General features: G+C 41.4%; 1 protein-coding gene across 3 annotated transcripts in view; it reads right to left on the bottom strand.

The window, feature by feature from the left end:
• The window catches only part of atrn (attractin), a 127,451-nt gene continuing 100,919 nt past the window's right edge, over nt 1-26,532 (bottom strand). The window contains exons 27-29 of one of the 3 annotated variants that reach the window (XM_026151857.2): nt 14,813-14,920; nt 4,567-4,681; nt 1-1,387 (exon numbers count right to left, since the gene is read on the bottom strand). In XM_026151857.2, the coding sequence (XP_026007642.1) occupies nt 1,263-1,387; nt 4,567-4,681; nt 14,813-14,920 (348 nt within the window). In that variant the 3' untranslated portion in view covers nt 1-1,262. Of the gene's footprint in view, nt 1,388-4,566; nt 4,682-9,426; nt 9,570-14,812; nt 14,921-23,375; nt 23,929-26,532 lie in introns of those variants that run through there. The other 2 variants (XM_080293788.1, XM_026151858.2) reach the window with 2 other exon arrangements.

The raw sequence follows: 26,532 nt of genomic DNA, 5'->3' as shown, positions 1-26,532 counted from the left end.
GCATTGCATTTTGGGAAATGAGAGCAGTAATTAGAAGGTATGGATTTCTTAGGCAACAGTCTCAGAGCTCAACAGTTGCCCTGGCAGCGGTCACTAACATCAGCCAAATCACTTCAGTCAGAGTCACGTGATCTATAGGAAGCCTGTGTCACAATGGTTTCGAGGACAATTTTTAATTGCCAGAGGTCCCCCCCCCACCCCACCACTACTTCTAGCTCTGTGTGTGAGTGAGCTTTGCATGCTGCCATTGGCTTTCATTAGAACTGGAAGAGTAATTAGCTGGAAAGGTTTCAATTGCACTGGCGATCCAGCAGCCAGCCGGCCAGCACGGGTGAGGCATTGCAGCGGTCTTGCCTTGTGCGGCGGACGGCTCGGCAGCCAAATGGCCAAAGACAGAGAGACGAAGCTCCAGACAGGCCGCAAGAGTGGGCAGCGGGAGAAGACACATAGGCCGATTGAAATGTCACACACTCTTTAAATGGGCTCTGGCTACACAGGCAACCTCCTACCGTGGATCCTCATTAAAGGAAGACTGAACATGCTGTTAGCTTGCTCGGAGGCCAAACTGTGCAGGACTCCAGTGACAACAGCCCTCAGTGCTGAGCTGTGAACATGACAGCAGGTGACAATGGGCTACAAATGGGTACAAGGGCTTGCTGAAGTGTGTGTTATGCGTTTTTGTGTGTGCATGTCCAACTGAGCGTGTCCAGTTTTGTTCCTGCCTCTGAAATAACACAATACAAAAGAAAGAACAACAATAACTTAAATAAAATGCGAACATAGACGGTCGCAAAGTCTCTGGATTTTTTTTGTTTTGTTTTTTGTTTTGTCAAAAACTACGAGACAAGGATCTCTTCTAGCAGCAAGCCGTGGCCGCCTCGACTAACGAGGTGGTGTCGACAAATGTAAAATGTTTCGCTGAGGGGGAGGGGAGGGGTCAGCACCTGCTCTGTCCCTTCCTTCCTTCCTCCCTCCCTCCCCCCTCTCTGTGTCTAGTTTCTGTCGATCAGTTCGAGGGGACTCCAAGCATCAAAGTTCCTGTAGGAGGACAGGAAGGGGGAGACCTCTGAGGCTGCAGTCTGCCAGATGTCTCGGCCCCCTTCACCAAAACGTTCAAGTCCTGCGTCCCAGCATGCACCTCTCCCTGCCAGAGCGGAGCTGGTGGGAGTCTCTGAAGGATGGGGCTGAGGCGAGGGGAGGGTGGGGGAGGCTGATGGGAGAGCTTTTGGTGTTGGGATGGTAGAAGAGGACAGGGGATGCAGTCAGATGCAGGTGGATGGCTGTGCTGTGGGCTGCTGTTTACGGTTCCTCAGTCCGCCAGACTTCTCCTTGTACCCCACACACATCTGCTGAGATACATCGACCAGCGCGCTGGCCACGGCCAAACCTGCGCACACAGGAGGACTCGTTTAGTTAAAGTAAAAGATATAAAACTACAAACATGAATTACTTTTATTACGCTTTTCCTTATTTTCTGTCATATCAACCTGTGAACTTTGTATAACATATAAAACATGTCCAAAGTTTCAAACATGTGCAAATAATCACACTGCTCCACAAAAGACAAGGTACGATCTACTATGATCAGGGGTGCACATGAGTGGTCCACAGGTGTGCATGCGACATGTGCGCCCCTGAATATGATCACCTCAAGCACAGAGCTTTGTTTTTCTTTTTCTTTTTTTTGCGAGAGGCAGCCAATCAGAAGACAACTTTAAAAAACCTAAAAAACACAGTGTGACCTTTAAGACAGAGGATGAACTGCGATATTAGCACTTTTAACCTCCAAGAATACAAATGTGGAGCTGGGAATGAGGATAAATGATCAAGTTTAAAGTAGAAACTGACCCATAAATAAGGAAATCGATGCATATAAGTTAAATTAGAGGGAGAGAAGTTAAATGCTAAGCCATGTTAAAATGGCGAGGAGATCGTTTATAATTAAGGAAAAAAATTAAGACACTGAAATGTATGCACTGGTAACAGTCTCAAAAACCCAGCATTAATTAGGCTACACTTGCAATATGAGGCTAACTCTGAATGCAGTAACTGTAATGTGGGGAAAGCTGCTGATGTGTGGAAAGCAAAACACACAACTGCCAACTCACAACCGCGTACACAAACGTGCAGAGCTGGCAATCATTAACTTACACCACACTTCATCAACATTTAATAACATTCTCTGAGCCATGAAATACCAGTAAACTCCATTTATCACCAATATTAGACGCATTTATTGCAATCAAGTAAACACTGAAGGCATAAAAAAGAGAAAACGGCTGCGCTAGGGGTCGCATGCTGAGAAATCATACAGATACTACTAGTTTCTTATTGGTTGAAAAAGAGAAAAAAAAGCAGGATGGCTCAAATCACCTAAACGAGCCGAAGATAGAAATCAGTGATAATCTGTGGTGGTGATATCCTTTTGGTTGCTATGAAATGAGCTAAAGAGTGCTGTGAGGCTGGGATGCTGAAAAACTGAAAGCAGTTTAAAGATCTGAAAGCAACACGGCTGGATGGGGAGCAAGTTAAAAGCATTATAACGGTAGACCCCCCCCCAGGGCACGAGGAGATGGGAGGAACACGGCTAACATGGTCTCAACAAAAGCTGCCCGAGGGAAAGCTCCATCGAGAGCCGCGGCAGTTTTGTTATGACAAAAGGACAATGTGGTAATTAATAAGGGCCTTAGGCATGCTGATGGTCTGGGGATTGCAACTGTGGGAGGCAAAGAGCTATACAACACAGAGGAGGAAAAAAATACTGAAAGAAAGGCGAGTTGAATTATTGAGACAGTAAAAGAAAGAGAACAGGAAACAAAAACTAAGAAAAGGTAAGGGAAGCAGCACTTGGGTCTTATCAGAGGATCTTGAAAACAGATGAAGCATGGGTGGGAATGTGAAGACAGCAAGTGACAGAGCAGAGGATGAAAGAAAGTAATGGACTCAATTCTCAGTGCAGTCAGAAGTTAGGCAAAAAAAAGGAGGAGGAAGGGAAAGAAGGGAGCAGAGGGAAACAGGAAAAACACTAGATTGCACTTTAAAGCAACGAGGATGAGAAGAGGATAGAGAGGAATCAAGCACAGAATGAGTCTGCATGGATATAGCTGCAGTATGCTTCCTAACACACCAAGTAGATGAAGGTAGGAAAGCAACAAGCAGTCTTCATTTCGCCACAGGAAGAGGAAAAAAGGAGGGAGTGAAGAGCAGTAACTGAGGAAAACCAGGAATAGCACTGCTGCTTTCAAGCTGCAGCGTTTTTAAAAATGAATACATCCACATCAAAACGATGGTGCTACATGAAGTAATTACTGTAAACATGTTAGACCACTGTCGAGATGGATGTGCATGATTTTGCTGAGACTAAAAATCACGCAATCCCCAAGTAGCACTCAGAGGTGTGGTTGGTTCTGCGAGTAATTTACAACTGTTGTGCTGTTTTCCAAACACAGGCACAGTCAGCTGATGTCCAAAAACAGGCAGTTAGTGAGGTCGGGTTAATTGGTGATCCTAAATTGCACATAGGTGTGAATGAGAGTGCGAATGCCCCGTGAGAGGCTGGCGACTGGTCCAAAGTGCACGCAGCTGAATTTGAGTAGGTCCACCACTAAAAATCAGTCATGTGGTCAAGTAGAGCTCATGAGATCACTGTGAAACCTTGAGTGCTCTCCATGGTCCTGAAATCACAACGGTTCAATTTGAGTGTAATTAAATTTAATATTTTACGTAAAGGTATTGATCCAGACTGACGTCCATCCAAGGCCTGATTATTGTCAGGATGGGGTCCAAAATCCACATCGTGATCCCTCCGTTCTCTCCTTTCTCCAACTGCTAAAAACTAAAGAGTGGCTGGAAGGTTTTGCTGCCGCAAGTGAGCTAATACAGGGCGCAATACATGCTTTTTTCCAGCGTTAAATATCAGTGCAAATAGCACGTCACAAATCAGTTTGCACGCTTGATTTAAATATTCTCTCCTTCCTATATTTTGAAAAAGGAACCAAGAAATCTCTAAATTCCTAATTTTTATGTCATCTTCTCACTGTGCTCTGTTTCTAAATGCTGATAGTGCTTTTTTACCTCCCACCAAAACCCAAATCTGGTCCTTGCATCCTAATTTTTTTTTTATTTAAATATATAGGCCTGGGGGAAAAAAATAGATGCGTGAGCTCTCAATCATTTTTTATCCATGTATATTAAATGCATTAACTTGGAAGCATTTTGCAGGTTTATCCTGTACAAATATTAAATAAAAATTTAACTAATCTATAGATTAAGAATCAAGATCACCAGTTTCATTTTCTTAAAACTGAAGCTGGTGTGTGTGTGTATACACTGGAGGCTGGATCATAAAGTCAGTGTTGGATAACAAAAGAAAGAGGAAGTGAACCACGTTGAAAGAAGACTGAAAGGCTCAAAATTGTCATGGACCGACTAAGACCAAAGCTACAGTACATAACAGAGGGGGGAGGAAGTCAGATCAAGGAAAGATGATGTAAAAAAGTGAGGCTCAATCAAACAAACAAGTCAGGAAAGAAAAACAAGTGAAGGATTTTAAAGGCTGCGTCTTACCAGACTGTCCTGGAGGAGGGATTCCGCCGGTGCCCCTGGGTAACCGTACAAAGATGGAGAGCACGGCGGCTTTGTTGCCAAAGCAAGGCTCGAGGGCGATGGGTTTTGGGACGGACTGTGGAAAGAAAATGGGAAAAGAAGAAAAAAGTATACATCACAAGGCTCTCAAATCCTGGTGAACACACACCATTTTCAAAGCCGTGGATAACAGAGGCTTTACTGTTACTGTTCTTGTTTGTGTCAGCAACATGCACAGAAACACAAAAAACCCACCTTTCTATCCCGTGCTGAGATGCAACTACTGATCTGCAGGCACAAATTGCCCACCCCTCCAACCTTCAAAATCCCCAACTGAGCACAATTTCATGACAATGCCGCATGTGTGCAGCGTTGGCAATGAGTGGCTATCAAGCGAAGACGCCTGAATGGAGATTTGGGTCGGCGGTGCGCTCCGGTCGCTGCAGGCCGTCTGACACGCCTGACTCTCTAATACCAATATCTCCTTTTTATCAGCGACTCATCCATATGTGGGGGATGAGTCCCCCCCCCTCCACCCTGTAAACACTGTCTGGATCTGCTGCTGATGCTAGCCTCGTACAATATTTATAGTTTTACCTCGACAGAGGATATGGATATGGAGAATGCCACCATCTTGCCTGCATACAGATAACTTCCTGTGTCTCTCTGGCTTTGTGTTTTGAATTCCTGAGCCGGACAAGAAAAATTGGGCCATGGCATGGCTTCACACACTACTGACACTGCCTCTCAATGTGCTCAAACACAAAACCTTCCAAAACAGACAAGTTGAGATCCTTCCCATGGCAGTCTTTATACTCTGGAGAGTTGAGTTTAACTCCCCGAGTGGGAATGCAGCTAAAGTGACACACGCACGCACATACAGCACTAGGCACACACTCTTTTCGCCTTTTCACTCACAAATTCATCACAGCTTGTCTCTCTCACACATACAGATACACACACACACACACACACACACAGGCACAGTAAGTATACACATGGGGAGCAGGGCAGTAATGATATTCAGGCTCTGACCCATTTTACACATTTATTCTCTGCTCCGTCTCTCTGAGGCTTACCTTTCATACCAGCAGGATACACAGGCTGTCTCGCAGGTAGCTAGGGAAGTGGCACAAAGACCTGGATGCCTCTGGGTGTCTGTATGTATGTGTGTGTCTGAGTAGGGATTCAGTTCAGCTGGTGCTGTAACAGAAGGGAGTCTGTATTTGTTTATGCCCGCACACATGTGTGTCTGTCTGTTTATGGCACGTGTGCTTTCGGAGGTGTGCCTGTGCAATTGGCCGTGCTCAGGTACAACCTGACAGAGAAGGGCATTTTATGCCCAGTTATGTGCACTGTATACAGTACGCCTTAGTGGATACCATCATGCCTTCCAGACACTCAATAAATGTGCTGGTGATTTTACACGTCGGCCTCATGCATGGATAAACCATCATATCCGTTTTTCTCTAAAAGCAATGACTGCAATTTGACTGGGTAGGACACTCTGGCACTCCCGTAACATTTTCACACAGCTGTACCCTCTTATGGGAGATGTCCCAAGACGGGGTTCTTGCACGCAAGAGATCGCAATGCTTCGCAGCACTGGACGCTTGATGGACAGGCCACTAGGGCGGTGTCGTAACAGATAATCGACAGGGCCTATCTCTCTTCTACGGCCTCGTGCAACCATGCAAATGCAAACCATGCTCCTAGATTTTGGGCAAAAACCAACATGGCGGCCTGCTAGCAAACTTTCTCTTACATTTAACAGTCATTTTTACTATTTTTGTCCAGCAAAATGCACCTCTAAAAATAACACCATTTAATGCAAGAAATAAGTTAGTATTCCAAGATGCATTCAGCCAAAGCCTATGTTCATATAACAACTGGCTAAACAGAAAAACTGGCTTTACACTTTGCGCTGCGTGTGCATAACACCAATGTGTGTGTATATAAGAGCTCGCAACACTTTCTCCTCTCACATTTACACACACACAGCATTAAAGCCCTTCCTGAGAACTGACGGGTGTTGGCGTGTCACCCTCTGGAAACACTGCAGTCGAACCAGCAGCAGCAAATAAATTTCCAGACACTAAAGCTGTGGCCTGCTTCTCAACTCTGACACGCAATAAATAAATAAATTACTGTAACAGTGGCACGGCTTTGAGAAATTAATCTGACTAATGTAGACAAAGAGGCCCAAAGATAATAGGATGGGTCACTGCTTTGTTTTGCATTCTCTTCTCCTTCAGCCTCCTTCTTCACCTCCAGCCCACTCTTGTAAAGATATTTTTAAAAGGCTAAAATCACAGAGAGTTTATGCTTTACAATCCATATAGTGTGCCACAGCGTCTCCTTCATGACCTCTGACCCAGACAAGGGAAAACTTCACAACAGCTTATCACGGTGAAGACAGAGCTCCTTCTTCCATGTAATGTTCTCTATTAAAAAGGGAAAAAAACACTGTTTCACTCCCTTGCTTTTGCCATTTGTTTGTCTTTTAAATCGCTTGCCTCGGTGGTGCTCACTGTCACATTTCAACATCAACCCCAAGTTGTAAAAGAACATGTAAAAATGCTGAAAAATCTCACAAAAGACAAGCAAAGTTTTTTTGGGAGACGATAATGTGACGTAACAGCTGTAGAAGTGACAAGTTAACAGCTAATAACAAAAGTCTACTGTAGTATATAACATGTAGTATTATATGAATAGAAACATATGACCTGCGCTTACTCTCTCTCTGCTTTTTTAAACACGTCTCAGTGCAATACTTTGCATGTTTTGGTTTATGCCACTTTCACAGCTGTTCAGTGACGCTATTGTCTCCCCAAAACTACTGTAGTGTTTTTGTTTTATGTACTTTGTGTTTTATCCAACTCCCTGTGTTTTATTCATCTTTTGTGTATCTTTAACGTTGTCTTTGTGTTTTATTCCATTTCTGTTGTTTACTGGTGTTTTCTGTGTGTTTGACATCTGAGGGCTACCACAGCTATCACATAACGCAGCCCCTTTATATGTTTGCATTTAATAAGACTAAAGGATTTTTCTCAAAAACAAGCACTAAATGCCTCACTAAACGTGAAAAAATGATTTCCGAAACTCTTAAACAGTCTTGCCTCCCAACATCTGTGGTTACTGGGGAAACTGTAAGTGTGCTACGCTTCATCCCATGTGAGACACGAGGCTGCTAAACTCTGCAAGCTGTCAAGTTTCTGACACTTGTGTCTGAAATGACACGTATGAACCAATCAGTTTATCTTCAAGGAATTCCCCTTACACATATTACACTATTTATAGGCACAGCTCTTTCTCTCTTTCCTTTCAGTGAGTTCACGAAAACAGAGGCTGAGCAAGAATAGAAAAAAAGCACGAGTCCTTCTCTAAGAGTGGATTTCAATGGCAAATACAGACGAATTCACAGCACAGATATCATGTTTAATGCATGTGTATGATGACCTTGTCAGCTAGTGTTCTGATTTTTGAAATAAATAAATAAAAATCAGGTCTGACTTTGATTACTATCAATTTTCTGGAGCACCTCAAACACTGTATACTGTATAGAAACAGAAAATATCCAATTAAGGTTTTTACAGAGAATGAAAAAAATAGATTTAAATGAACTACACATTAATTTACTTTTTGTGAAGGTTGCTGTGGGACGCAGTCAGAGGTGTCTATAGCGCTCCAAAGGCACTTTAGAAAAGCAAAATTAAAGACTCACAAGAGAGGTGGCAGAGAACCAGATAAAAGCATCCTATTTTTCATTTGATTAAAGTAAAAGCCAATATTTTCCCCCAAGGCGACAAAGAGAAGAAGAAAAAAAAAAACCAACCTTAATATCCCTTACAGCTTTGTGTGATAAATGAGTGATGACTCAATAACGAGATAAGACAACAAAGCACTCACTATAAGGATCATTTCTTCCCATTTTCAAAATCACGGTGCCAGAACATCATTATATTCTGCTGACACGGATTGCTAAAAAAAATGGGAATAAAAATACCGACAACTGACAACCAATACAACATAAGGTAGAGCAATACCACACTTGGCTAAGTTTGCTCCTCGATGCCTTGGTACAAGAAAAGATGAAACAATTATTTTGGCCTTGCCAGAAGCACTTCAACTAGGCTGGGTTTGCTCCAGTCCACGGGCCTGTTTTTGCCTCGGGCAGAATGGATTTCTCATCCAATGTTTTTACAACTGAAAAATAAGTGGCGTCGTGATGACTCGAGCACATCTGTATTCTGTGTAAAAATAAATAAACAAAAAAAAAAAAAAGAAGAAAAAGACTGGCAGCTTTTAATTTCACAGCTTAGAGTCCAAGTCCAATTTCCACCGCAGCAGCTGCAAGCTGCTCTTAGGTTGTGACTTGTTTTCGTGTCGTTTCTCATTTTATAACACCGGTATCTCATATTCAGACCGAAGAGGGAGTAGGCACTGCGAATAAGTGTGGTATTGGAAGAGACTCGCTATCAGACTGATGTGAGATGTGACAATGGGATCATTTTGATTTCAACAGGCCTTGTTGCATTGTCAATTGCGGTGTTCATCAGCACTGCATCCAGTGTACAACCTCAATTTCAACTTGACGCTACTAGGCAGGTGCTTCACTTTCTATTTTTGAGAAAAACAAAACAGGAAAAACCAAAAACCCCAAAACAAACAAACACACCTAATTTATCTTCCACAACATACATTTTATTTTGTCCTATGCAGAAATTAAGGGATGGGGGGGATCAAAAAAACAACACCTTGAAAAATTCAATTATCCATCCTTTCAAACTCTTTGAGCGTGCTTTGTCTTTGCCTAAGATGTTCCCCGAAGGAGGTGTCTTTTTCTGTGGTCTTCTTCAGAAGCTGCATGTTAATAACATTCCCCAGCAGATGCCTTTGTTATATGGTGTTGAAGCGCTCTCCCCCAACTCCGCCGGCTCCCCCTTGCTCAACCTCCCTCACCAGCCGCCACTCTGGAGAGTTATCTAGAGTGGCCAGGCAGAGCGGCAAAAGGTTTTGTTAAATTACCTCCAGTAATTAGCCCAGTAGGAAGAATTGCCCACACACACAAAAACACACATACGTTCACATTGATGTGGGCATACAAAGCAACCGCATGCTGCTCCGCTTTCATCCACTGCATTCGTTTCTACTTTAGCAGCAGTCAGGGGATAGTTTTCCCCTAGCAGCAACAAGAGCAAGCCAGTCTCCCTGTTGTGGTGACTCACCAGGTACAGCCGCACCACTGAGCCAACTTTGAGTTTTTAGTGAGTTGGTTTCTTTCCACCAAAAATCATTTGGCACCCTGTAATGGCAACATATGGTGATGGATTTGAACTAAATCCTCCAGAGAAGTTTATATATAAGTGCAGTACTGTGCAAAAGCCTCCAACCACACATATTTCTTTATGTTTTGCTGGGCAAATAGGCAATACGTGCAGCAATTTATTCAAATATGCAATTATAAATGGAAAAAGCATGTAAGTATACTAATTAAAAGTACCTGCCCCGTTCCCAATGTAACATTTACATGTTTTCAAATCACCAAACTGGTTTTAATATTAGACCACAATGAAAATGAGTAAATACAAAACAATCTTGATGGACATTCAAAGCTCTTCTTTGAACTTTGGATGCCTTTTGTTCGGTTCTCTGTCAAGTTGATCCCGCTGAGCTTCAAAAATGTTCAAGTACAATCCGTGACTGATAATGTTCCAAAAAATGCTTTTACTGCACTTACAGTCAGATCAAGCAAAATAAATATTGCTTGGTGGAGCCAATTTGGATGGTTTTTTTCAGCATTCATAACTCAAAAAGATTCCCAGCATCCCCGGCTGAAATGCAGCCCCAAACCATGATACAGCCTCCACTGTGTTTTACAGATGGCTGTAGACACTCGCTGCTGACCTCCTCCATACATACATGAACCAAGTTTAAATTTGGTTTAAATTTGAATTTGAACCAAAACATGCAAGTATAGGATCTGTTGCCACTAATTTTCCGTCCAGTTCTTGTCTAATTTAGAGGGTTTTTTTCACTGAAGCGTATGTGCAGTAATGCCAACCGCATGCTAATTTTATTTGAAGACTAAAGACAGCGGAAGAGAACAATGGCTGTCATTTTTAATACAAACGCACGCACACACAAGCTCAAACAAACTGAGGTATCTGATGTGCTGGCCAAAACAAACAAAAGGCACATACTTTTCTTCTAGTGCTCCCTCATCTTTCAGCCCATTTCTGTTTGTTGGTTTTTACATAAGTGCCAGAACAGAAACACTGATTACTGACAAAACAACATAAAACACCTCAGGAAATATAACCTCAGACATCAAAAATGTGTAATTGCATGTAATTGTAATTCAATCTGGGAGGAAAAGTCCTTTTTTTTCCCATTTCACAATGAAATACAGAAAGGACCTAAAAAATGAGGTACACAATGAATATCTTGTCTTTCATAAAGAAAAAACAAACCCTAGCAAATAAAAATAACTGAGCACTGATCTGCGCTGATTGATTTTGCCTCATTAAGACAGAATGTGACGACCTTCTCTGTACCTTTAAGGGCAAGTATTGATAACTCAGTATATCTCAACAAAGATGTGGGTTGATGACCATTAGATTCCAGGTTATTTGAAGGGTAGTTAAATAACTTCTGATGCACAACCAGTCATTTTGTCCTATAATCAGGCCTGAAATGTGGCAGACTCCACTCTGATCAGAAAACACTACTCCTAGTAGGGTTTTAATAGGTAAAGACACCAACATTAGTAGAATACGCCTGACCTGCAGCTTAGAATGACATATCATAAACACAGGGGATAGGCATAGCTCAGTAGGTAAAGTGGTCACCCCATGATCGGAAGGTCGGCGGTTCGAATCCACTTAACGGTTACCCTGAGGTACCCCTGAGCAAGGTACCGTCCCTACACACTGCTCCCCGGGCGCCTGCTTAGTGGGCTGCCCACTGCTTCACTGAGTGAATGGGTCAAATGCAGAGAAAAACAAGTAATTTCCCCATGGGGATCAATAAAGTATCCATTATTATTATTATTATCATAAACACGTTAGATAAAACAATACTTTTCCCTCCCAATAGCAAACACTACTTTTTTTTGCCTCACATGTCCTGATTTCCTCTCTTCACACAGTATCTATGAATAAAAGCAGAGCAGAAGGCGTCACAAAGGTAATCATCTGCCTGCTATGCTGGGACCGCAGGCTCCATTTGGCAGGAGCTGAGTGAATATATCTCATCGGCGGAGCAAGTTTGGACTTCCCATCGTGACTATAAACAACTTTAATGATCTTGAGCTTGCTGTGCGGCGCCTGGCCTCCCGTATACTCTGACTGTGGGCCTTAATACACAACTGTAGCATCCTGATAAAACAGCATGGAAACAAGGGGAAGAACCTGCTCCGAGTCGCTCAATCTGAGCTGGGAGGAGATAGGATAGCGCACACTCACTGTGAGCAGGTTAAGGCACAGAAAGCTGAGGAGGAAGATCTAAATTGGATCTCTGCTCCTGGGCTGCTCCTACCCTGATGGAGAGGAGGAGAGCAGGCTGGGAAGAATAGAAGAAACAAGAAAAAAAAGACCAGGAAGAAGAAAAGGTAATGCAGAGCAGGAAGAGTCTGATTCTGCAGCATCTTTTCTTTCTCCGCCACAGCGACACACAGGAGTGCACACAGAATGCACATAAACACACACAATAAAGGGGAAAAAACAGATAAGGCCAATAGAAAATCCTAGACAGCTGATAGGATCATTTAAGGGCTAGTAAATTAGAGGAGAACACTACAGTGAAGTAAGGATGTCAGACAGGGCACAAGAGCGACGAAAAGAAAAAGAAAAGATACAAAGCAGAGGACAGAATGAGTCAAAATGGAGAAAAAAGTGAAAATAAAGAGGACAAAAGGAGGACAAAACTGGAGGCAAAATATAAGAAGACAAGAACAGAAGAAGCAATATAAATAAAGAAATGGGAAAATATACTGAATAGATTTGAATAAATGACATGAGAAGAGAAACGACAAACGGAAGCCAACAAGAAAAGAGTAAAAGTAGAGACGAGAACCACTGCTGGGTAAAGGGGAAAAAAATCGAAATGTAGAAAATGCAAGAATGCATTAAAAGGGGAGAGAGGGCATAAAACAGAGAAAAGTGGAAGAGGCTAACCAAGGAAATTACAATGAAGAGCAGACAAAGGAAAGACAAAATAAGATAATAAAAGCCCGAGATTAACAGAAGAGATGAAAACAGGACATTAAAAAAATGAAAAGAAAGGGCAAATGATAAAGCAAAGAAAGCAAAATGAATAAAATGAAGATAGAAGAGAAAAAAACAGTAAAAGATGGTAAATTACAAAGAAGTTAAAAGAAGGCGAGAAGAAGAAAGAGGGACGAAGAAGGAGGCAGTAGGGAAGGGAATATTTAAAGGAAAGGAAAGATGAGAAGAGGAGAGAAGAAGTGAGGACAGAGGAGCAGAGATGTGAAGAGGCGGCATAGTTTCTGTTCAAGCAGGGGTTTGATTAGCTGCTGATCTTCCCGAGGGGCCCCGCAGCCTTTGCTAGAAGTAACCTTGTGCTCATGATCCAAGCCCCTTGAGATGCATGGACCCTGTCAGAGCCGAGGGGCCCTGAGCTAGCCTGCTGCACAGTCCTATAATTCTGAGCTGCATCTGCATTCAGGGGTCATTCATCACAAAGCGCACAGTCACAGGTATGCCTGCCTGCGGCTCTGTGCCGTTGTATACTAAACTGCAATTTCTATAAGTGCACGATTCCTACTTTTAAATGTTTTCTGCTACTGCGTCTATTCTCGGCATCTGCATTTAAATCCACTCCGACTTCTACTGCCGGCACGTTAAACTCCGCTCTATAATGAAGTCTTCTAAACCTCCATCTCTACCTCACCTTGACCTTTATGTTTAAATCTACCCTTCTACTACTTTCAGCACTTTCTCTCTACACAGATTTCTTTTCACCGTACCTATAATTCAGAATGTTGTGTGTGTGTTTGGAGGGGTGGCGGGGATGTTTTCACTCAAAAAGCCGTCAGGATAATCAAGTCACGACTCTGTCTGAAGTATTCGGTTCCCACATGTAGCACGCAACAGGAGATGGTCTGCATCAGCGGGAATCTCACTAGTGGAAATATGCCCTTTGAGTTATTTGAGAGTGTGCAAGTAGCAGGATGCAACCCTTTGGTAACAGTAAAAACACTGAATCATTACCAATGGTCTCATATAGGCACAAATTGGTGCAATCTCATATCGCGCAGACTGTGCAACAGAGCTACCGAAGTCGCTATACCGAAGTCCACTGAGCGATGATCAAACTGAAATGGACGGTATCTGTCACGGCTGAAGTGCATGCATGTGCAAAAAAACGGCTGTGCAGTCACTTGCCAGAGTACTCAAAACTGCCTTTAAGGTAGTTCCCGAATGAAATCTTTACCAGTTTTTATGCTGCACTCCAAATATGAACGAGTAAACTTGCTACCTTTATTTTCTGCTTGTCCATCAAACACACTGATGCACTAAAACAAGTGTGTTTTCTAAGATGAAGATTATGATTTTATTGTTACCCCCTAATTGTTTCATTATCTTCATGTCTGCAAACACTTTGCGTGAGAAGGTGTCAATTTTTTTTAATCAAATGAAGAATATCTCAATGTGGGAGGTAAGTACTGTCTTAATCAGCAGAACCGTATTCTTGTCTGCATGTATTTAACTCCTGGGTTAACTCAATTCATTTCCATTAGAATTCACAGGCTACCCACATAACCTGGAAATAACTGGTATAATGTGCTGTGTTACTCATTGGCAGCCCACATTCAACATCATCCAACCCTCGCACTGTCCCGGCAAATGCACACTGCATTGACCCTCATTAGATGTACTAGACCTGTAATGCACTTCAAACTCTTCTTCATAAGAGAGCTCAATTTGGCCTTCTTGGCTTGCTGAAAACTAATGAGATCTCCTTAAAAAAAACATTCTTCAGAGCCAACATTGACGTAAAGCAGATGACGTGCAGTACATCTCTCCCTGAGCATAATCAAAAAAGCAGCCAAAAGACACAAGACTGAGCTCCCACTTGAGGGCAGATGAGTGACACGGGCAAACATAGATGGAACTTTCCTGCCTGCGGTAACCGTCAACCCAGACAAGAGAAGTAGATCTCTGGGGTTCTGTGTTGATTGCTTTAAGGAAAAGGTTGCGCTAACCTTGACGTTTCCTCCTATGAGGTCAGGCGGCTCCTCCTCAGTCTCCAAGGCGACGTTGATGGTGGCAAAAGGCCGGCTGGCCATCTGCTGCATCTCCCTCAGCAGTTGCTAAGAAAAAGGAAGGAGAGTAATGCGAAGGTCAGTGACAGATAAATACCATCTACTGTCCATTCTCCAGACAACTGCCCATCAGGAGGTGGGCTTTTTTTATTTTTAAAAATGACTTTTCACACACACAACCCAGCTAGCAGAAAACATTTAGATCGTTCACTGAAGTAAAAGAGTGAGAAGTCCACTTTGACCGCCATTAATTTAATTTGTATCCACTTGGTTGTACAGCCACGATCTGTGTACGTCTCTGTGTGTATTCTTTAGTTGTGTGAAGTTTGATTTCACACTCGGGGGATCTTTTCGAACAGTGGTTCGTGTGTTTTGTTCAGTGAGCAAATTGTAGCCACGCCACCAACAACACAAAATTGGAAACTGTCAATCTAAACACTGTGGTGAAACATATGTACGACAGTAACAAATAACAGCTAACCCTAGCACTGCTCACCAAGCTGTGAGTATTTCACTATGGAGCTGAATTTAACCAGTACAGAGGTACTCATTTTCTTCCATGCAGTGAAATAAAGGTTAGCACAATGACTTTACGTTAAATCATTGAGGCCACTGTTGTTGTGATTTGGCACTATACAAATTGAATTGAATTGAATCCTGGTAATCCATCCTACAGTCCTGCAAATCAATCAATGCGTGTTTGACTGATCTCCATTTATCTCATGAACATCTACCTGTGAGTGTGACACCTTTGAATTTGGCAGATAGTGTGGATTAAACCTTTATTGACTGTGACATCCACCTTAATGCTGACATGTCTGTGACAGCAGACACTGAATCAGGTTTTAAAGTTCATGTGACGAATATCCGAGAAGCTTATTTCAACATTAAGCAGGCAGGGAGACACATCAATCAATCACACACAAATACAAGAACAAGACTGACTTTGAGAGAAATACCTGCCTCTTTTAAATGCATCACTATTGCACCATCTGGTTTCTAACTGTAATTGCCTGCTGCCTGGTGGATGGCCTGAACTTTTGTCCAGCGTGATTCTGTGTTTAATCAGAGTTGCATCCATCGATTCATTTGTAAATAAATGTTTAAATTTAAAAATAAATGTTAAATCAGTGGATCCTTAAGTATGGAAAGAATTTATTACCCAGACCCGCAGGCTGGTTTGATCAATGACTTTTAATATTAAGAACTTTTCAACCCAAAGGCAGATTTTATAAAATCTTTAAACTGACATATAATGTATTTAATGAGGCAAGAAGCCTGTAGCCTAAACTATTTGTAAAGTTTGCCCGATTAGAAGGTTTCTAACAAGCTTTGTTATCCTTCAGTATAATTTATACGTAAAACCTGCAGAATACTGCAGGTAGTGAAAAGCATTTCTAAATTTCCCTGTATAGCTGTCAGAAGCACAAATTGTATGATGGTAGCCATCACTGACAAGTAGAATACCTTAAAAGTGCAGTTGAGGAACTTTTTCAGTAACTTTCCTCCACTGCAAAACAGAGGAACAGGCTCATTTTCTTCTGATTTATAGCATGGACCTTGGCCAAAGGGAAAGGAGGAGGGAGGTGATTATGAGGAATAGGAGGAGAAAAAGGACAAGAAACAGAAGCTAAAGAATGAGAGCAGACAAGGAAATAAGGAGGATTGCAATAAGAGGAAATAGGGAAGGTGAAAGATGGGAAGTGTAGCGGTGCAAAAGATGCAGACTGTGAGCAGCAGAAAGGTAGGTCAAAGCAAGGAGAGATACAGATCAAGAGGTTGAGGAAAGCAAGAGACAACAGTAAACAAGGTGATGCACCCATGTCTTCGACTGTCAAAGCAGCCAAAGCGCTACGAGTGCAGAAACAAACGGCCTCGACTGTCAAGGAACCGGGACCTGAACCCAGGCAGCAAAACCAGTGAAAGAAAAACACCTGTAGCTGTCGTAAGAGCAGGAACAACATCGGCAGAAATGAGGCAAAATAATATTAATAATGATAAAAAAAACATTTGTTTGAAATGTATTTGTTATATACAGGATATAATAAGTCAAACACCTACAACATAGCTTTGTGTGTGTGGAGTTAGAAGTTAGGCTTCTGTCTCATTACAGTGGGCTCTTGTAAAAAAAAAAACAAAAGGTGCAAGTAAAGGGCAGGACTGAGATTCAACTAGAAAGCGCACACAGAGTAGAAATCACACATGGCGCTGGTGTGACAGGAGGATGCTGATCCTTCTGTGAACCCCTCAACAGCTTTCAATTAATATGCCGAGTGTTTTCATCCTCTCTGAGGATGTCGATTCTTGTTATTGGCATTGTTAGCGTTTTCTCCCTAAATGCGACGCCTTATAATGATATTCTTAACACGGGATACAGAAATTGCTTGAGGGAAAGTCTCTTTTTCTTTGTATAGTAAAGCCAAATGAAGAAAAACGGGCTCTAAATATAACGTCCTGGATTCTCTTTGTGGCGCAAGCCAGCTCATTAAATTCTCGTATGCGTCTGTGGATGCGTGCCCATATCCAAATCTCCTCTGCTGTAACAGCTGGGCTAGGAGGAGCTGGGATGGAGCTGCATCTTATAAGGTAATGGTTTTATCTTAAAATGGTAAAAAGTTTTAGAAATATTAGCATTCTTGCCATTTAATAAATGAGACTAACAATGTCCTACTCTCTACTTAATTTTTTAGCTCTAGCCAGGAATCAGTTACCTAAAGAAAGAGCTCCACTGATTCTGTCATGTTGAGTTTCTCAACCCATCACCTACCCCACAGCTCGTGTTTTACTGTCTATTTTCCTGTATCCGTCTTATCACAGGTAGCTTCTCAATTGAAGACGAGCAGAAAGAAAGTAGGAAGCTGTGACTTGCAGCCTGGAAATACTGTAGCAATTAATCCCCCCATAAACCATAACCTGTCCTATTTCCACTTTCCACAGTTATTATACGCAACACAAAAAACAAGACAAGATGCTAATAAGTGAGCTTTACAAAAACTAGCAAGTAGATTTTCTCCTTTATTAACACTTTACAGAGCCAGGGTTTCAAATATTTATGAAAAAGACCATTTCAAACCGTCGCCTACCCCTAACTTTATATTAAAAAGACACACCTCCGTAATATATCTTTCTCATGTAACGTTTACAGTCAGTCAGGGAGCAGCTGACGAATGAACAGAAAGGTTACACGATTGTGACAAGTCTTAAGAAATGCATCAAAGAAGAAAAAAAAAGTGCAATTTCCTCATCTTTGTTTTTTTCCAGAGTTCATAAGTCTGTTTTTGACAAGAAAATTCTTGTCATTTTGTATTATTATAACAGGTTTTACAAATGTTTAGTTTGTCATAAAAAAAAATTAGCTGGTATGTATTAAAAAAAAATCAGTTTAATATGTAACACACATGAGTGCAAACACACACACCATATGGTGAGAACATGTGCTTTTTCAGAAGTACTCTGTGAAATGACTGCAGACGGTTTAATCTCATCTGATAGACACAACCTAACAGTTACCTGGATCCTGCCTTCATGAATGACTCATCGTTTTCCTTTTTTTCCCCTCACATTTCCCAACTGCCCACACGGTCATTCACGTTTTATGAATCGACAGTGTTGGCGCAGCTCGTTTATCATACGAGTTATCAAACAGCTTTGTTAAGAGAACTTAAAAATAGTTCTGGCAACAGGAAGTTTGCATATTAGCAAATTAGTAAAAACATTAAACTGCTTAACAAAAGGCGGTAATAAAAGGACATTTTATGGAGGAGGTACTGCATCGAGGAGGGGGGTTTATAAAAAGCTTGCAGCTCTAACAAAAAGAAACCAGAAACCAAATCAATCATGACAAGCTAAACTGCAAGAAGATCCTATAAATAGAAATGGTGTGCCGTATGATCGCAGACTGACGCCCATAAAGTATGCATGAATACAAACACAAAAGCAGATAGTTGCCTCGTTACCATGAACACAAATAAAAAGAACAGGCTTAAGCATCTGATGTGCCCAGTCTTAGTTTTCCCACTCTTCACTGCCACTGCAGCAGCCGCAGCCCAAGAACAAATGAGAACACAAACCAGCAACTCATTGTGCTGAGTCGCGATTTGTCATGATTAGATACCCCGCTGTGTGAAACATCTGAGAGCCAAAATATGTAGCCTTTGTGGGTGTGATGAATGGCGGGGTCCGTGTCGACGCAACGTGCGGAGAGGTGCAGAATTTTTCACATTTCACCACGCGTGTTTAGGCGTGTTACAGGTGCACATGCCTGTGCACATTATGAGCAGTGACAGGCAGATTCACTTTTGTTTTCTCACTTCCTTCTTTTTTGCAAAAATCAATCATTAAATCATGTACACAATATTAGGCAAGTGTTTTTAATGTGGCTGATCACAATAATGGCATGGCTCTTGTAACCTGCTGTCAAACTGTAACAGGAATAAAAAATTAAAGGTAGGTAACATTCTGGATTTGGTAAATGGATCAAATTTCTAAAAAGAAATAAAATGCTAAATCAAAAATGTGAATAATTTAACTGTAACAGTGAGACACAGTCACAGCTTATCTGTCTAAGATGTTACAAAAAAAGAAAAATTATAATTTTCTATTAGATTCTCATTTATCCTGTCCCCATGCTCGGGATAATTTATTTGTAAAAAAGGGAATATTAAAATCACCTCTGCTGTTGTGTTTGGAGACTCATCCTGCTTCGGTGTGAAGCTGCAGGTATTAAATATACTCGCAAGGAATGACTACAAAACAGCTGAAAGCAATACTCGCTTCAGCTCCTAACCACTTTTTATCAGACCTGGATTATATTCACTGTGGACATCTCAGTTTGCAATAGATGTAAAACTGTGCAGCGCAGTAAAACAAACAAACACAACAACTTTGTCCTGTGTAGAAAACTGAGTTTAGCCTATAAGTGTATGTTGGTCAAGCAACTAGAGCAGAGATGGAAGATGAAGAAGAACGATTATATATTAAAAAGGTGAGCAGCTGATCCAGCGGCTGAGAGTTGTGATAGGCTCCGCCCCCCGCAACGCCGAACTGGATAGGCGGTTCTGAAAATGGACGGATGGGGACGCATTTTGACGGTTGCACCAATTTTGTCCTCTCATCTGCTCGTTGTGACAGAGTTTCGGGATGAGCGAGGGTCACACAGCTTCTTTACACGATGCCTTCTGAAGTGCAGGTAATATTTAGAGGTATTTCCTGACAGCTGCACAAGTCCAGCTAGAAACTTTGTCTTTGAAATGGGAACATTTTAGGTTTAATTAGAATGAATTGAAGAGAATGTGATCCCATTATTGGCGACAAATCAGTGAGCGATGGAAAAAATTACCTAAACCAATGAGAGACAGCCCATTAAGGAGTGAATGACACTATATTTCCCTCATGATAACCATGTATTATTGTTAACAGAGCCAACTGTGTGCCAATTAGCCATTTAATTTAGAGTGTGTGCGCGTGTGTTTTTTCTTTTTGTTTTGCGATTGTTGTTCTTGAGATTAGTGAGAGTGTCTTCTGGCTAACATAGAAAGCATTATCCAACAGTGTTCTGTCAATGGTGGGAGAAACCAGAGCTCCTTGTTTTAACAAACCTCTGCAAACTCCACAAATAGAAAAAAAAATCAATTATATTATACACTAGGGCTGCCATAATCGATGATGTTTACTATAAAAATGAGTTGAAATGTCTGTGACAAGGGTGTGGTCTCTGGCTCTGCAGCAGGCTCAAGGCCAGTGCAGGCTGATGGGGCAGGTGGAGATGATTGTGCTAACGAGGTCTCCTTCCTTTTAGTGACCTGAGATGAGAGCGCTTGGAGTGTGCAGCTGCAAAGCTGACTGCCTGGAAAAGACCTTGTTGCCAAACCACAAAGTAACATTTCTGTGTGTGAAATAAAAATGAAAAACAGTCCCCTGAACACTGTGTGGGCTCCACAGTGTCATATTCATGTAACTGCAATACCCTCGTATCATTGATCAGTCAACTATCACAATAATTGTTAGTTGCAGCCATACTGTACACTCACTGGCCACTTTATTTGTTCTTGTTAATGCAAATGTCTAATAAACCAGTCACACGGCATTGACTCACAACATTTAGGCATATACTGTAGACATGGTTAAGACGACCTGCTCAAGTTCAAATCGGGCATCAGAACAAGGAAGAAAGATGATAAAAGTGACTTTGAACGTGTCGTGGTTGTTGGTGCAACACAGGCCGCTCCAAATATTTCAGAAAGTGCTGCTCTACTGGGATTTTCCCCACACCACCATCTTTAGGGTTTGTAGAGTGAGCGGCAGTGAAAATGCCTTGTTGATACAAGAAGTCAAGGGAGAATGGTCAGACTGCTTAAAGCTGATAAGAAGGCAGCAGTAACTCAAATAACCACTGAATATAACAGAGTTATGCAGACCAGCATCCCTGAATGCACAACAAGAGAAACCTTGAAGCAGATTGTGTCAGCGAAGAACACCTTCAGGGTATGGTGAATCATGGATGTGCAGCTGACAAATCTGCAGTAAATATATGATGCCATCATGTGAATATGGACCAAAATCTCTGAGGAATGTTCCCAGCAATTTGTTGAATCTGTGCCATGAAGCATGAAGCGAGTTCTGAAGGCAAAAGGGTTCTAGCATGGTACTAGCAAGGTGTGCCTAAGAGAGTGGCTAATGATTGTGCATCAACTACTTAAAGCTAATCAAACATGGCCAAGTTAAATGTAATACCCCCTTGCTCTCACACTTAAAGTAGTTCTGCATTCTGAATCAACATCATTCATACTAATGCAACTGGCTGAACCAGGCAGCAACATCATAGTCTGGATCTGCGTAGTAAACAGCATGCAGAGAAAGTGAGAATCTGCATGCAGACAACATCCTTTTTCATAAGCACAGCACACCTTGAACAGCACAAAGCAGCAGAATTGATTTACTGGATAAAAAGCAGATGGAGGAGCATCTGAATGTTGCGGTAAACAAACTTTATTCAGTCCACCTCCCTCAACCTACCTGCAAACACCCTGGTCTCACGTTTAAGATGCAGGTAACCTTTGTTTAAAAATTCACATTTACCTCAAATTATGTGGTTTTATTATTATATTCACAATTAGAATTTTCAATTTTACCCCTGGGAACTTTGCACAATTTATGGCCTTTACTACTGAGCAATGAGCTGCTGCAAGTCAAAGGATTTTTATCTAAATTTGAGAATGACAGCAGGGACAAAAGGCTCGTGTTCAAGGACAATCAGACTTCTACAAGTTTAATCAGTTCAGATTTAAAACACATTTGTTGGAAAATAGAATTTAAAAAATTTTTCCTATAGACTATTAAAGCTTAGTTAGTGTTTAAGAGGGCAGTTTGTATGACCAGTTTTTGTCAAAACAAAAGTATTCACCAATTCATCATCTGAAATATTCAGGGGTTTGTTTTTTTATCTTTTAAATGAACGAGCTTTAATTATGTTTTGACATGATGAAAGTAATATTCAGTCTTCACTACTTTGCTTTGTATTTGCACTTGTTTTGCTAATGACTAACAAAGACTTGATCTGTGAGCTGCAAGAATTGTGGTTTTATAACTTCATTACTGTCACCGAGCTCAAATGATGACCAAAAAGTAGTACTGTCATTTTATACAGACCCTTAATGGACTATTGGCATAATTTTGTTCTTCCAAATCGTGTCTTTTGTGTCATCTTCCACTGCTCCCTTAGCCTGGTTCTGCCGGAGGATTCTTCTTGGTAAAATGTTTTTCCTTCCCACTGTTGCTATGTGTTTGCTCATAGCTAGGAGATTTCTCTCGATTAGGCTCTCTATTTAAGTTATTACAATATAAGTAACTATTAAGCAACTATTGTTGGGATTTGGAGCTATATAAATAAAACTAAATCTAATTACATTTGATACATTTTTAAAAAATTATTCATTTTGATCCTCCACCTAAATCTATTTTCTCTGACCTCTGAAGAGTTTCCCCATTTTTTTGTTGGGGTTTTTTTTATTGTTTTTTTGTCCCATGCCCCCCTCTCTAACCTATAATCAGGTTAAGCAGAAAGCAGAATATGCAGAATACCCATCCAGGAAGGAGTCCTATAGAAGATATAATTTGCTGAAATCTTATTATGTGCTGCGAGTAGGAAGCCGCTGTACAGCAAACACTCAGCACTCCAAAGATAACCAGACGCCAGAGGAGTTACAGTGCAAGTCGCTTACTTCTTAAATTGGCTCTTGGTTTTCTGCAGGGCAGTTAGTGTGTGTGTGTGTGTGTGTGTGTGTGTGTGTGTGTGTGTGTGTGTGTGTGTGTGTGTGTGTGTGTGTGTGGATGGGAGTAATATCTGACTATGGAAGAGAAAACTATGCATATATAAACCTAGTTATAGGATGAGTGCACAGAGGTGGGCACGCACAAGCATGGATGCAGACAGGTTGGAGATACGTGCACATGACCAGTCATGTATGTGTGCGTATTTTCTCAGCTGCAAATGAATGATCTCAAGCACACAGAGGGAATTTCATTCCAAAGGGACAACTGAGTAAAGCAACAGGCACTAGGATGAGTGTCAAACCTGCAAGTACTGAAACAATTATTCATCAGCTGGTCACCAACAATTCAGTTTACAAGATGCATGTCAGTTATTACTAATCATTTACTAAGAAAGGTGCAATAACTAAACAGTTATTGGTTAGATTTCTTGTAAGTTAGTAGGACAAAGCAGGGTACAACATTAACTCAGAAGTGAGTATTTTCCAGCCAAAATCTAGTAAATGGTAAATGCTTGCAGCGAGAAAGCAAAAAATATATTCTGTATAATTCTAACAAGCTTGAAAACCAACATTTCTCATGACCACTTTTATTCTCAACACAGCCTGAACTCTTTCAGGCCGTGTTGAGCTGTGTTTATAATTTCTTTAAGTAGTCTTCAGTAATAGAGTAGTTCTCCAGGCTTCTTGAACGACATTCAAAGCTCCTCCTTGGATGTTGGCTGTCATTTGTTCCATTCACTGTCAAGACGATCCCACACTCCCTCAATAAAGTTGAGGTCCAGGCAACTGCAACAATTAACAATTATGATTAGAAACAAAAGATTCAAACCTAGATTCCCCACTCCATGAGACTTGCTTTCATTGATTTTCATAATATTTTTTGTCTTATTTGGTATACCTCAGCCTTTTCCCCCCGTTTCCCTTCATTACAAATGGCTTCTTGACAGCCACCCTTCCAAAAACAATTTCTGATGAGAAATTGGTCCTGCGTCAGATCTTTTCCTATTTCTTAAGGATATGGCTTTCATGTATTTTTCATCTGCTGTAGAAAGTTTTTGGCCTACCACTTCTTTTGTCCCCCCACAGGTCCTGTTTCCCCATTATTTGCACATCATGCCAAATTTAAAAAGTACTATATTATATTATCCCTCTCAAACTACATTATCTTTGGCATTTTCCATAGAATCAGCAAAAGAAATGGGAATGATGTATATGATTTTGCAAAAAGCTGTTAGCAGCAAAGCTCTGAAAGACTTTCAGAAAGACCTATTGCTCAAGACTACAAGAGTCTGGCGTCTTGAAAGCAAAGTATAGATTTTTCCATAGTACTGTAGTTACTTTACCTTCCGTTTCTATCCATGATTCTATCCAGTGAGGGAATTTATGTCCAATATTCGCTTTCTTTTAGCCTTCTTTTGATGAGATGTGTGGCTTTTTAGGTGCTCCCACTAACCCCACTCTCTAGTTACCAGGTTTGTTTCCTTCTCTGTACTCCTCTTGTAATATATTGTGGATGTTTTTTTCTTTTTCTGAAAGCTAACTACCTGCTACAGCAAGAAGCACCACTAATAAGAGGCATGAGAGTGAACTAAAAGACTAAATTAGCAGGCTAATGAATTGAAAAGACAAACACTTCTTAAAGCTAAGGGAAACCAATGAAATGGGCTATAATTGCATTTGGATTCCAGTGAGCAAAACCCTTTTCACACTGAACAGACACTTGAACAATTGTTCGCATGCAAATAGTGAGAAGTTTTTAAAATAATCTGTTGGCTGACCAATATTGTTAAAAGATGGTAATTGCATCTCTGGAACAAAACTGTCAATTCAGAAACGCTTGTATTTGCTCGATCACACACACACACACGGGCGTGCGGAAACTATCTGAGGGAATTGTGTTTGAGCATTTTCAAAGTGAGCAGTACTGTGCCAAAGAGATTGAGTGCGTCAGCAGAGCATGCATATATGGGAGGGAGGGGGCAATAGGAAAAAAAATAAAAGGAGGATGCGGGAGAGGAATAGAAAGAGGGAAATTAGACTAAAAATACATTTTTAAGCCTGTTGGTGAAGCAGAAGTGAAGTGAACGTAGAGGAGGAGGGAGGTGAAGTGAGGTGAAAGACAAAGGTGTACAAAGTGTTTGCCCCTGGGAAGAGATGGAGGGGATGGAGTGTTAGATCGCTCGAGTGCAGAGAACGTACACACAGGCACACACACTGTGTACAATCACAGATGCACATACAGTACACATGCCGCACATCTTAGAGCACTACACCAAACCGTTTATTTATTGATGCGTCTGTTTAAAAAAAGAAGAAGAAGAAGAAAAAACGCAGATACAGAGAGAGTTCTCAATCATCCTTCGGAATCACTGAAGGAAAACTGCAGTGAGCGGCATGCGGGGGAGGGGAGGGAGAGGGAAGAAGAGGAGGGAGGAAGGAAAGTAGGAAGCGGGCAGGGGGATTTCTTTAGCAACGCAGGAATGTTAGCTACTTGCTGCTTCTCTCTCTCGCTTCATTGTTCCATCTCTCCGGTGGTGAGGTGGGGGGGGGAGAAGATGCACGCTGTGAATACTGACATGGGAGAAGGCTTTGATCCCTCTCTACATCTTTCTCTCTTTCCTGCTACCCAACTCTTCCTTGTTCCTCACTCCTGGCCTCCCACTCTATGTTCTTCTCCTCTTTGTCCATCGCATTCAAATAATCCTAAGTTAGTGTTTGCTTGGTATACTGTTAAAAACTGCACTGCTTCATACAGCGTGCACCATCAAAAAGGAACAGCCTTTCAGATTATAAATAAATAAAAGAGAAAAGGAAACTGAACAGACGGAAGCATTGGAAACCTTCAAAAGAATCAAAGGGCTGAGATTCACTGAAAGAGCATTTAACCAATCGATAAAGGAACCACACACACACCAGATCTGTTCGAAACAGCTCATGTGAACTCTCATGGTGAGGTGCTGAAACCGGACCAAAATCACAAAAATTTGTTAAACTGCAAAACACTGACTACTGCAATGAAGGGGGGCAGCATTTGATACAAGTCTGCAATAAAAAAAGCTCTAAGCCAAGTTTACCTATCAAAATGCATACAGTCACGCGCAGAAGTCCTGAGCCACACAACATTTTTTTTATTTTCCGTCCAACGAGCTAAACTTTCTTGTAATCCCCCCCCCCCCTGGACACTGGCTACTTTTTCACTCATTTTCCCTTCCGTCCTTGTACCTGACCATTTTCAGAGGAATACTGACCTATGAATTGTTCAAATATAAAATGCACCTAGCTCGAGGTTTGAACCAGCACCGTATCTAGATGCAACTGACAGCTTAGCAATGAACCAATTTTTTTAGGTATTTTCTTCCTAACGACGAAAACGCATACAAATCAGCAAGG

This window comes from Astatotilapia calliptera, chromosome 19 (assembly GCF_964374335.1).
Source record: "Astatotilapia calliptera chromosome 19, fAstCal68.1, whole genome shotgun sequence".
NCBI classification, from domain to species: domain Eukaryota; kingdom Metazoa; phylum Chordata; class Actinopteri; order Cichliformes; family Cichlidae; genus Astatotilapia; species Astatotilapia calliptera.
The sequence above is the reverse complement of the archived record's forward strand: the minus strand, read 5'-3'. Positions and strand labels throughout refer to the sequence as shown.